The sequence below is a fragment of the Coregonus lavaretus genome (assembly GCF_964263955.1).
Source record: "Coregonus lavaretus genome assembly, contig: HAP1_SCAFFOLD_868, whole genome shotgun sequence".
Lineage (NCBI taxonomy): Eukaryota > Metazoa > Chordata > Actinopteri > Salmoniformes > Salmonidae > Coregonus > Coregonus lavaretus.
The window spans coordinates 126,300-137,725 of record NW_028158638.1 but is presented as its reverse complement, the minus strand read 5'-3'; the positions used below and the strand labels follow the sequence as shown (position 1 = coordinate 137,725).

Here is an 11,426-nt window from a genome sequence, read left to right as displayed (position 1 = left end):
ACACCATGGGGGTGTATTCACCAGGAAACAGACCTGATCCTAGATCAGCATTACTACTCAACACCATGGGGGTGTATTCACCAGGAAACAGACCTGATCAGCATTACTACTCAACACCATGGGGGTGTATTCACCAGGAAACAGACCTGATCCTAGATCAGCATTACTACTCAACACCATGGGGGTGTATTCACCAGGAAACAGACCTGATCCTAGATCAGCATTACCACTCAACACCATGGGGGTGTATTCACTAGGAAACAGACCTGATCAGCATTACTACTCAACACCATGGGGGTGTATTCACTAGGAAACAGACCTGATCAGCATTACTACTCAACACCATGGGGGTGTATTCACTAGGAAACAGACCTGATCCTAGATCAGCATTACCACTCAACACCATGGGGGTGTATTCACTAGGAAACAGACCTGATCAGCATTACTACTCAACACCATGGGGGTGTATTCACTAGGAAACAGACCTGATCCTAGATCAGCATTACTACTCAACACCATGGGGGTGTATTCACCAGGAAACAGACCTGATCAGCATTACTACTCAACACCATGGGGGTGTATTCACTAGGAAACAGACCTGATCAGCATTACTACACAACACCATGGGGGTGTATTCACCAGGAAACAGACCTGATCCTAGATCAGCATTACTACTCAACACCATGGGGGTGTATTCACTAGGAAACAGACCTGATCAGCATTACTACTCAACACCATGGGGGTGTATTCACTAGGAAACAGACCTGATCAGCATTACTACTCAACACCATGGGGGTGTATTCACTAGGAAACAGACCTGATCAGCATTACTACTCAACACCATGGGGGTGTATTCACCAGGAAACAGACCTGATCCTAGATCAGCATTCCGGGCATACAGGTTCACACTGAATGCTTTCCCCCCCCTCAAAAAAACAGGGTAAGGACCTACCTGAATTTGTCCAAAAGAAACGGTTGTGTTTTTTTTGCAAAATCTTATGCTACGGTGGGCGACTATTAAATACACCCCTGATCTGACTGGGCTGTAATTCTTTGTCAATAATTGGTTCCTAAAATGGTTCCACAGGGCACTTGTTTTGTTTAGAGAGAGAGAGAGAGAGAGAGAGAGAGAGAGAGAGAGAGAGAGAGAAGACACTACAGAGAGAGAGAGAGAGAGAGAGAAGACACTACAGAGAGAGAGAGAGAGAGAACACTACAGAGAGAGAGAGAGAGAAGACACTACAGAGAGAGTAGACACTACAGAGCCAGTGAATATAGTATTTGTTTCTGGGTAGTTTACTGTACATACACCTGTCCATATGCCTCATACACACACCTGTTACATTTACACACACACCTGTTCAGAAATACTATACAAAGAATATAAAAAGGGGTGAAAAATATCCAATCATGGACTGAGATTAATTGAAAACATAACTACACACGCAGGAAATCTGCTTATGGCATTAAACTTGCTTTATATGTGAGGTAACCAATCAGAAAGCTTGTTGATGGCCGGTAAACCAATCAGAAAGCTAGTTGATGACGTATGAACCTAAGTGGTCTTGGTGATACCAACCCTCCTCCCAGAGAGCTACTGGGTCTGCAAGCTTTTGCTTCCGCCCTGCTCTAACGCGCCTAATTCTGCTAGTCAAGGTTCTGATTAGACCGATTAGTAGAATCAGGTGTGTTAGAGCAGGGTTGGAGCAAAAGCCTGCACGGCCAGTAGTATCTCTCCAGGAGAAGGCTTGGCCGTCCCGTTTTAATTCAACATATTCCTGTATATCCATGGTAACCCCCTGAGCATGACCCTCGACCTTTACTGATCAGCCAAAGCTGTCCAAAACAGCATCCTATTCCCTATACATAGCCCTATGGGCCCTGGTCTAAAGTAGTGCACTACATAGGGAATAGGGTGCTGTTTGGTACAGACAGAGACTCAAGGCTGAGTGTTTAACAGTACAAAGAGATTGAGAAATGACAACAGAGAAGTAGGTTAAAAGTAGGGAGAGCACCGATGCAGAGAGAGAGAGAGATACCAGTGGAGAAGAGAGAGAGAGAGATACCAGTGGAGAAGAGAGAGAGAGAGATACCAGTGGAGGAGAGAGAGAGAGAGAGATACCAGTGGAGGAGAGAGAGAGAGAGAGATACCAGTGGAGAAGAGAGAGAGAGAGATACCAGTGGAGAAGAGAGAGAGAGAGATACCAGTGGAGAAGAGAGAGAGAGAGATACCAGTGGAGAAGAGAGAGAGAGAGATACCAGTGGAGAAGAGAGAGAGAGAGATACCAGTGGAGAAGAGAGAGAGAGAGATACCAGTGGAGAAGAGAGAGAGAGAGATACCAGTGGAGGAGAGAGAGAGAGAGAGATACCAGTGGAGAAGAGAGAGAGAGAGAGATACCAGTGGAGAAGAGAGAGAGAGAGAGATACCAGTGGAGAAGAGAGAGAGAGAGAGATACCAGTGGAGAAGAGAGAGAGAGAGATACCAGTGGAGAAGAGAGAGAGAGAGATACCAGTGGAGAAGAGAGAGAGAGAGATACCAGTGGAGAAGAGAGAGAGAGAGATACCAGTGGAGAAGAGAGAGAGAGAGATACCAGTGGAGAAGAGAGAGAGAGAGATACCAGTGGAGAAGAGAGAGAGAGAGATACCAGTGGAGAAAAGAGATCAGTGATGAAAAAGAGAGAGAGAGACACCAGTGATTAAAGAAAGACTAAACCAAACCCAGGCATTAGTGTTTGAGCAACAAGGGTCATGAGGAGTGCAGCTTGGTATGACTTCCAAATGGCACCCTATTCACTATACAGTGCATTACTGGTCTAAAGTAGTGCACTACAAAGGGAATAAGGTATCATTTAGGATTCAACCTTTAACTCAGGTGAGTATTCCACCACGGTTCTGTCTGTTCACCATTGGTTGGCTGGGAAGCCTGCTGGCATTCATCTAATACACACACATTCAAAATGAGACACACACACAACGAGAGCAGTAATGCAAAAACATCCACCTTCCTTGTCACAGAACAGGTAAACAAAACCAGAACAGGTAAACAAAACCAGAACAGGTAAACAAAACAAAAAAACAAGGTGAAGAAAAACAATCAGTTCCGTTCGTTCTGCATCGCTGATCATCAGTCCTCTGCCTGTCGCTAGGCAACGATCGCTAGACTGACACTACAGCCCAGCGCCATGGATACAGGAAACCGGCCCATGTCCAGGTGTAGCATAGGGGTCCATACACATAGGCTATAATCCCAACTGGCACCCTATTCCCAATGAAGTGCACTACTTTAGACCAGAGCTGTGGGGAAAGTAGTACATTATATGGGGACTAGGGTGCCATTTGAGGGTGTGACCATAGAGTACAGTCAGACAGTTTGTGTGATTGTCTCTGGTTTAGGGGTGACAGTCTAGTGTGTAGAGATAACGGGAGATAGGGGAGTCTTCCATCTGAAATGACACCCTATTGGGAAGAGATAGGGGAGTCTAGGGCTTCCATCTGAAATGACACCCTATTGGGAGGAGATAGGAGAGTCTTCCATCTGAAATGACACCCTATTGGGAGGAGATAGGGGAGTCTAGGGCTTCCATCTGAAATGACACCCTATTGGGAGGAGATAGGGGAGTCTAGGGCTTCCATCTGAAATGACACCCCATTGGGAGGAGATAGGGGAGTCTAGGGCTTCCATCTGAAATAGCAGTCTATTCCCTAGATAGCGCCATACTTTTGGCCAGAGCCCTGTTAGGGAATAGGGTACCATTTCAGACGTAGCCTCTGTGTTTAGTTTGGCTGTTCTTTCTTTCTACTGATACACTTGACTAGTCAAAAGGCTGATGATGCTGCAAGTTCCACAACTGTTCTACCAATGTTCCGTTGGAGTTCCATAGCTGTTCTAATGATGTTCTGTCAGAGTTCCATAGCTAATCCATTGAAGTTATGTCAATGTTCTATAGAAGTTCTGTTAATGTTCTGTAGAAGTTCCGTAGCTAATCCATTTGATTGTTACCTCAGCGGTTCCATAGAGGTTCTAGAACAGCACGGAGTGTCTCATAGTTCAGGTTGGGGAACAATATAAGAGGGGTATAAATCTGAGTAAAGATTGTGCCTCGTGTACAGGGAAGGGGTGTGAGGAGGAGGGGTTCATCATTGCAGGTCCAGAGCTAGGAGTCCACGTTCTCCAATTCCACAGTTCTATGGTTCCGTTAACACCTTTCTGAGCTGGGTCTCCCAATGACGACCCACAAACCGGTGACAGTCAATAGGTCAGGGGTCAAAGGTTGATATCAGAGAAGGGGGAGGGCCTTTAGGGTGTAAACAGGTGTTTTCTGGGTATATAGAGTAGTCAGACGACACCCAGTAAACACAAAATGGTGGTGTAGTTTCATGGGTATGTGGCTGATTAGGGGAGGAAAGAGGGGGACATTTTGGATAGGTGACTGAGCCAAGTGAAGAGAGGCACCATGGGAGGATGTGGGTGGAGCCCACGGAGGGCTAGTCCGGTCTGAGGATGGGGATCTTGGGTAGGAACTCTATCAGGATTACCTGACGGGGAAGAGAGAGAGAGCGAGACAGAGGTTATTCAAAGTGTGTGTGTGTGTGTGTGTTACTCAAGTACCCCATCATGTTTCTGTGTGTGTGTATATGATACTCACATATTCCATCATGTTGTTGGTTTCACACTTCCTCTTGCTCAGCCTCCAATGTAGACACAGCTGAGAGAGAGAGACCGAGAGAGAGACCGAGAGAAAGAGACAGAGACAGAGAGAGAGACAGAGAGAGAGACAAAGAGAGACAAAGAGAGACAGAGAGAGACAGAGAGAGAGAGACAGAGAGAGAGAGACAGAGAGAGAGAGAGAGAGAGAGAGACAGAGAGAGACAGAGAGAGAGAGAGACAGAGAGAGAGAGACAGAGAGAGAGAGACAGAGAGAGAGAGAGAGGCACAGAGAGAGACACAGAGAGAGACACAGAGAGAGAGAGACACAGACACAGAGAGAGAGATTAGTCAAACTTAACTACCGCTCCACCCCCCCTCCCCCCGCCAACACACCTTGTGGTACAGTCGGCTGTTCTCCCACTCCACCCCCCCTCCCCCCGCCAACACACCTTGTGGTACAGTCGGCTGTTCTCCCACTCCAACAGCTTCTCCATGGATCTCTGGGTCTGTGGAGGAGAGAGAGACGGGTAACCTTGAGTATGGTCTGTGTCTATCTGTCTGTGGAGGAGAGAGAGACGGGTAACCTTGAGTATGGTCTGTGTCTATCTGTCTGTGGAGGAGAGAGAGACGGGTAACCTTGAGTATGGTCTGTGTGTATCTGTCTGTGGAGGAGAGAGAGACGGGTAACCTTGAGTATGGTCTGTGTGTATCTGTCTGTGGAGGAGAGAGAGACGGGTAACCTTGAGTATGGTCTGTGTGTATCTGTCTGTGGAGGAGAGAGAGACGGGTAACCTTGAGTATGGTCTGTGTCTATCTGTCTGTGGAGGAGAGAGAGACGGGTAACCTTGAGTATGGTCTGTGTCTATCTGTCTGTGGAGGAGAGAGAGACGGGTAACCTTGAGTATGGTCTGTGTCTATCTGTCTGTGGAGGAGAGAGAGACGGGTAACCTTGAGTATGGTCTGTGTGTATCTGTCTGTGGAGGAGAGAGAGACGGGTAACCTTGAGTATGGTCTGTGTGTATCTGTCTGTGGAGGAGAGAGAGACGGGTAACCTTGAGTATGGTCTGTGTGTATCTGTCTGTGGAGGAGAGAGAGACGGGTAACCTTGAGTATGGTCTGTGTCTATCTGTCTGTGGAGGAGAGAGAGACGGGTAACCTTGAGTATGGTCTGTGTGTATCTGTCTGTGGAGGAGAGAGAGACGGGTAACCTTGAGTATGGTCTGTGTCTATCTGTCTGTGGAGGAGAGAGAGACGGGTAACCTTGAGTATGGTCTGTGTGTATCTGTCTGTGGAGGAGAGAGAGATGGGTAACCTTGAGTATGGTCTGTGTGTATCTGTCTGTGGAGGAGAGAGAGACGGGTAACCTTGAGTATGGTCTGTGTGTATCTGTCTGTGGAGGAGAGAGAGAGACGGGTAACCTTCAGTATGGTCTGTGTCTATCTGTCTGTGGAGGAGAGAGAGACGGGTAACCTTGAGTATGGTCTGTGTCTATCTGTCTGTGGAGGAGAGAGAGACGGGTAACCTTGAGTATGGTCTGTGTCTATCTGTCTGTGGAGGAGAGAGAGACGGGTAACCTTGAGTATGGTCTGTGTCTATCTGTCTGTGGAGGAGAGAGAGACGGGTAACCTTGAGTATGGTCTGTGTGTATCTGTCTGTGGAGGAGAGAGAGACGGGTAACCTTGAGTATGGTCTGTGTGTATCTGTCTGTGGAGGAGAGAGAGACGGGTAACCTTGAGTATGGTCTGTGTCTATCTGTCTGTGGAGGAGAGAGAGACGGGTAACCTTGAGTATGGTCTGTGTCTATCTGTCTGTGGAGGAGAGAGAGACGGGTAACCTTGAGTATGGTCTGTGTCTATCTGTCTGTGGAGGAGAGAGAGACGGGTAACCTTGAGTATGGTCTGTGTCTATCTGTCTGTGGAGGAGAGAGAGACGGGTAACCTTGAGTATGGTCTGTGTGTATCTGTCTGTGTGTGTGTCAGGGCACGCATGTCTGTGTGGATATATATATCTCAGTGTGTGTGTGTGTGTGTGTGTGTCTCAGTGTGTGTATGTATATATATATATATCTCTGTGTGTGTGTATATATCTATATAGATATATATCAGTGGGTGTGTGTGTGTGTGTGTCTCAGTGTGTGTATATACACTGCTCAAAAAAATAAAGGGAACACTAAAATAACACATCCTAGATCTGAATGAATGAAATAATCTTATTAAATACTTTTTTTCTTTACATAGTTGAATGTGCTGACAACAAAATCACAAAAATAATCAATGGAAATCAAATTTATCAACCCATGGAAGTCTGGATTTGGAGTCACCCTCAAAATTAAAGTGGAAAACCACACTACAGGCTGATCCAACTTTTATGTAATGTCCTTAAAACAAGTCAAAATGAGGCTCAGTAGTGTGTGTGGCCTCCACGTGCCTGTATGACCTCCCTACAACGCCTGGGCATGCTCCTGATGAGGTGGCGGATGGTCTCCTGAGGGTTCTCCTCCTAGACCTGGACCAAAGCATCCGCCAACTCCTGGACAGTCTGTGGTGCAACGTGGCGTTGGTGGATGGAGCGAGACATGATGTCCCAGATGTGCTCAATTGGATTCAGGTCTGGGGAACGGGCGGGCCAGTCCATAGCATCAATGCCTTCCTCTTGCAGGAACTGCTGACACACTCCAGCCACATGAGGTCTAGCATTGTCTTGCATTAGGAGGAACCCAGGGCCAACCGCACCAGCATATGGTCTCACAAGGGGTCTGAGGATCTCATCTCGGTACCTAATGGCAGTCAGGCTACCTCTGGCGAGCACATGGAGGGCTGTGCGGCCCCCCAAAGAAATGCCACCCCACACCATGACTGACCCACCGCCAAACCGGTCATGCTGGAGGATGTTGCAGGCAGCAGAACGTTCTCCACGGCGTCTCCAGACTCTGTCACATCTGTCACGAGCTCAGTGTGAACCTGCTTTCATCTGTGAAGAGCACAGGGCGCCAGTGGCGAATTTGCCAATCTTGGTGTTCTCTGGCAAATGTCAAACGTCCTGCATGGTGTTGGGCTGTAAGCACAACCCCCACCTGTGGACGTCGGGCCCTCATACCACCCTCATGGAGTCTGTTTCTGACCGTTTGAGCAGACATGCACATTTGTGGCCTGCTGGAGGTCATTTTGCAGGGTTCTGGCAGTGCTCCTCCTTGCACAAAGGCGGAGGTAGCAGTCCTGCTGCTGGGTTGTTGCCCTCCTACGGCCTCCTCCACGTCTCCTGATGTACTGGCCTGTCTCCTGGTAGCGCCTCCATGCTCTGGACACTACGCTGACAGACACAGCAAACCTTCTTGCCACAGCTCGCATTGATGTGCCATCCTGGATGAGCTGCACTACCTGAGCCACTTGCGTGGGTTGTAGACTCCGTCTCATGCTACCACTAGAGTGAAAGCACCGTCAGCATTCAAAAGTGACCAAAACATCAGCCAGGAAGCATAGGAACTGAGAAGTGGTCTGTGGTCACCACCTGCAAAACCAGTCCTTTATTGGGGGGTGTCTTGCTAATTGCCTATAATTTCCACCTGTTGTCTATTCCATTTGCACAACAGCATGTGAAATGTATTGTCAATCAGTGTTGCTTCCTAAGTGGACAGTTTGATTTCACAGAAGTGTGATTGACTTGGAGTTACATTGTGTTGTTTAAGTGTTCCCTTTATTTTTTTGAGCAGTGTATATATATGAGCTCTGTGTGTGTGTTTTCCCATGATGTCAAGCAAAGAGGCACTGAGTTTGAAGGTAGGCCTTGAAATACATCCACAGGTACACCTCCAATTGACTCAAATGATGTCAATTAGCCTATCAGAAGCTTCTAAAGCCATGACATCATTTTCTGGAATTTTCCAAGCTGTTTAAAGGCACAGTCAACTTAGTGTATGTAAACTTCTGACCCACTGGAATTGTGATAGTGAATTATAAGTGAAATAATCTGTCTGTAAACAATTGTTGGAAAAATTACTTGTGTCATGCACAAAGTAGATGTCCTAACCGACTTGCCAAAACTATAGTTTAACAAGAAATTTGTGGAGTGGTTGAAAAACGAGTTAATGTCTCCAACCTAAGTGTATGTAAACTTCCGACTTCAACTGTATCTCACTGTGTGCATCTCAGTGTGTGTGTGTGTGTGTGTGTGTATATATCTCAGTGTGTATATATATATATATATATATCTCAGTGTGTCTCAGTGTGTATATATATCAGTGTGTGTATATATCTCAGTGTGTGTGTCTCAGTGTGTGTATATGTCTCAGTGTGTATATGTCTCAGTGTGTATATGTCTCAGTGTGTGTGTATATATATATAGATATCAGTGTGTCTCAGTGTGCGTGTCTCACCCTCTTGCTCAGACAGATGACGGGCCAGAGACTGAAGCCCAGTGTATATATCTCAGTGTGTGTGTCTCACCCTCTTGCCCAGACAGATGACGGGCCAGAGACTGAAGCCCAGTGTATATATCTCAGTGTGTGTCTCACCCTCTTGCTCAGACAGATGACGGGCCAGAGACTGAAGCCCAGCGAACAGCAGCAGCAGAGACAGCCACACAGCAGCCACCGCACGTTCACTGGCAGCGTCTTCTTCAGACAGCCGTTAACGTGGTTCATACTGGCCTTGAACTCCTCTGGCGCCACCTAGGAACACAGGACAACCACGGGGGAAATACTAACATCAGATTAATTATTCATAATTCAACATAAAATGTACTGAAACGGGTAGGGAGAGTGAGCTTGTCCGAGGGTGGAATCGAACCCAGAAGATTCTGGTGGGGAGACCTGCACACTACCAACGGCTCCAAGAAAGATTGTTAGCTGTCTCGGGGGAGTCGATATTACGTCCTAATAAACACAAGGTTGTTCCAATGAATTCAGGTGAATCTTTATAAGTTAAAGTTGCATATACAATACTACAAAAAGTTACAATACTGTAAAATTGCCTTTTGTAAGGTATTCTCGCAGAGTTAGTAGCTAGCTGGAAATGCAGGGTTGCCGGGTATGATAGTTGTTTCTAGAGAATGGCACCACAACACTATCCCAATACAAAAATATATATACAATCATGGTTGATGCACACCTGGCAACTGCCCTGACCACCTGCAAATCATTAAACCTCTGAGGGGCACATGTCGAAAATGGCAGCTTTAAATCAAATCAATGTTTTTATTTGTCAAATGCACCTTACCGTGAAATACTTCCTTTTACAGAACATGTATGTGCTTTCGTGGACTCACCTTCCCTGTAAGTGCCGACGGGAACTCCGACTCAAACTTGTTACTGAGTCCAAACCTTCGGGGACAAGAACATGGCAAGTAAATGCATTATTTGATGCACACAACACTGTCACTAGTTAGCCTCATACCCCTTGAGTGACGTTATATTTTAACTATTTTACTAGACCACATATGGAAAGTATATTTAGTTAACCAGGTAGTTACGATGTTTATTCTTTTTTTTTTAAGGTAGCTAGTTAGTAGCTAAGTTGACAGACTAATAGGCTGGCCATGTTATCGTAAATACACCGACCTGATTATGTTAGCTAACAAGCTAGCTTTCTGCTAACAAGCTAGTTAATGCCAAACGGGGTTCGTAGTGTACTTTCGTTTACTAGCTAGCTAGCTACACAGCGCTTAGCTAATCGTTATTTTATGACGACTAACGTTAGCTACCTACGGGTGCTTCGGTCTTTCCCAACCCCCCCGCGAGCCTTGCCGGTTGCTTACACAGTGACGTGGCCAGATCCTCGGACGACCACCGGGTCTGGAGCGTACTTTAGCAGCTGCTCCTCAGCGGCCCTCTCCTCGTCCTCTTCCTCTTCCTCCTCCTCGTAGATCTCGTCGAAGTCCTCCATCATCGCACGACTCGGCCTCGCGCTTCCCCGGTGAGGAGCCGGGAGAGACACGGTGCCGTCTTTAGGGAGTGGATGCTTCCCTATTTGAAAACGATTAAAAAAAACGTCGGACAACAACCAAACAAAAAAGTATCCGGCAACGACGAAAGCTCGCTAGCTAGCTCTGGTGGTAGTCTCCAAAACAGAACATCAACATCCGCCGCAGAGCCCCGCCAAAACCGGAAGGGGAAGAGACGTTCTTGCGTCGTCGATTTAGGAATTCCACAGAATGTATTTATTCTGTGTATTCCAAATGGCTTTCTGTTCTACATATCAATATTTGCTCTCAACATATGTATCTAAGAGTAGCTAGCTATCGTATGTTTTTGGTGAAGGTATGTAGCTATTTGTAATTGATTTATAGTTGCAGTAAAGAACAGACATGTGATTCAGAGTTGAGATGATTAGGCCTGCTTGTGACTGTACCAGTGTGCCATGATGATCACACATGAGCTAAACCTCTTCCTTCTGTCCATACCACTAAAGCTTTATCATATGAAGCAACCGTCTATAGGAAAACAATTGTTTTCATTAGTTGTATCTTACTAAGCTGTGTGCATTTTAAAAACGACACATTCCAATCCATACTGTTTATTGACCCTAGGTCGGCAGATTGTAAACATGGAGATAGATGACTTACCTTTGTATGTGTGCCATTTTTGCGTCTGTGGCAGCACCATTGAGGCAATCTCAATTTAAGTAGTACATTTTCTTCACGATTGGCTGATCACTCCTGATGACGTTGGACATGACGACAACAGGGTCACCAGGAGGTATCAGCTAACGAAGCTGGAAGTCCCACCCAGTTGACTATGTTAAAATGGTGGAAGCCCTCAATGGCTCTCCCCATGCTAATACGG

The 11,426-nt window shown here is 46.5% G+C and overlaps 1 protein-coding gene across 2 annotated transcripts; it reads right to left on the bottom strand.

Moving 5' to 3' along the window:
• Nucleotides 1-1,275: 1,275 nt before the first annotated feature.
• chic2 (cysteine-rich hydrophobic domain 2) lies at nt 1,276-10,735 on the bottom strand. 2 transcript variants are annotated; one of them, XM_084197978.1, is made up of 6 exons: nt 10,400-10,735; nt 9,911-9,965; nt 9,159-9,314; nt 5,098-5,154; nt 4,647-4,706; nt 1,276-4,536 (listed from the first exon to the last, which is right to left on the bottom strand). In XM_084197978.1, exons 1-6 carry the CDS (start codon nt 10,528-10,530, stop codon nt 4,486-4,488), a joined length of 510 nt encoding a protein of 169 aa, XP_084054104.1. In that variant the 5' UTR covers nt 10,531-10,735; the 3' UTR covers nt 1,276-4,485. The 2 variants fall into 2 exon arrangements, with proteins under 2 accessions (XP_084054104.1, XP_084054105.1); XM_084197979.1 differs by lacking the exon at nt 5,098-5,154 and having other exon boundaries at nt 10,400-10,712.
• Nucleotides 10,736-11,426: the final 691 nt, after the last annotated feature.

Coding starts and splice junctions, on each gene's coding strand:
- chic2 (XM_084197978.1), bottom strand. CDS start 10,530: ATGATGGAGGACTTCGACGAGATCTACGAGGAGGAGGAAGAGGAAGAG. Junction 9,966..10,399: donor GGATCTGGCCACGTCACTGT/GTAAGCAACCGG, acceptor TTGTCCCCGAAG/GTTTGGACTCAGTAACAAGT. Junction 4,537..4,646: donor CCAACAACATGATGGAATAT/GTGAGTATCATA, acceptor CTTCCCCGTCAG/GTAATCCTGATAGAGTTCCT.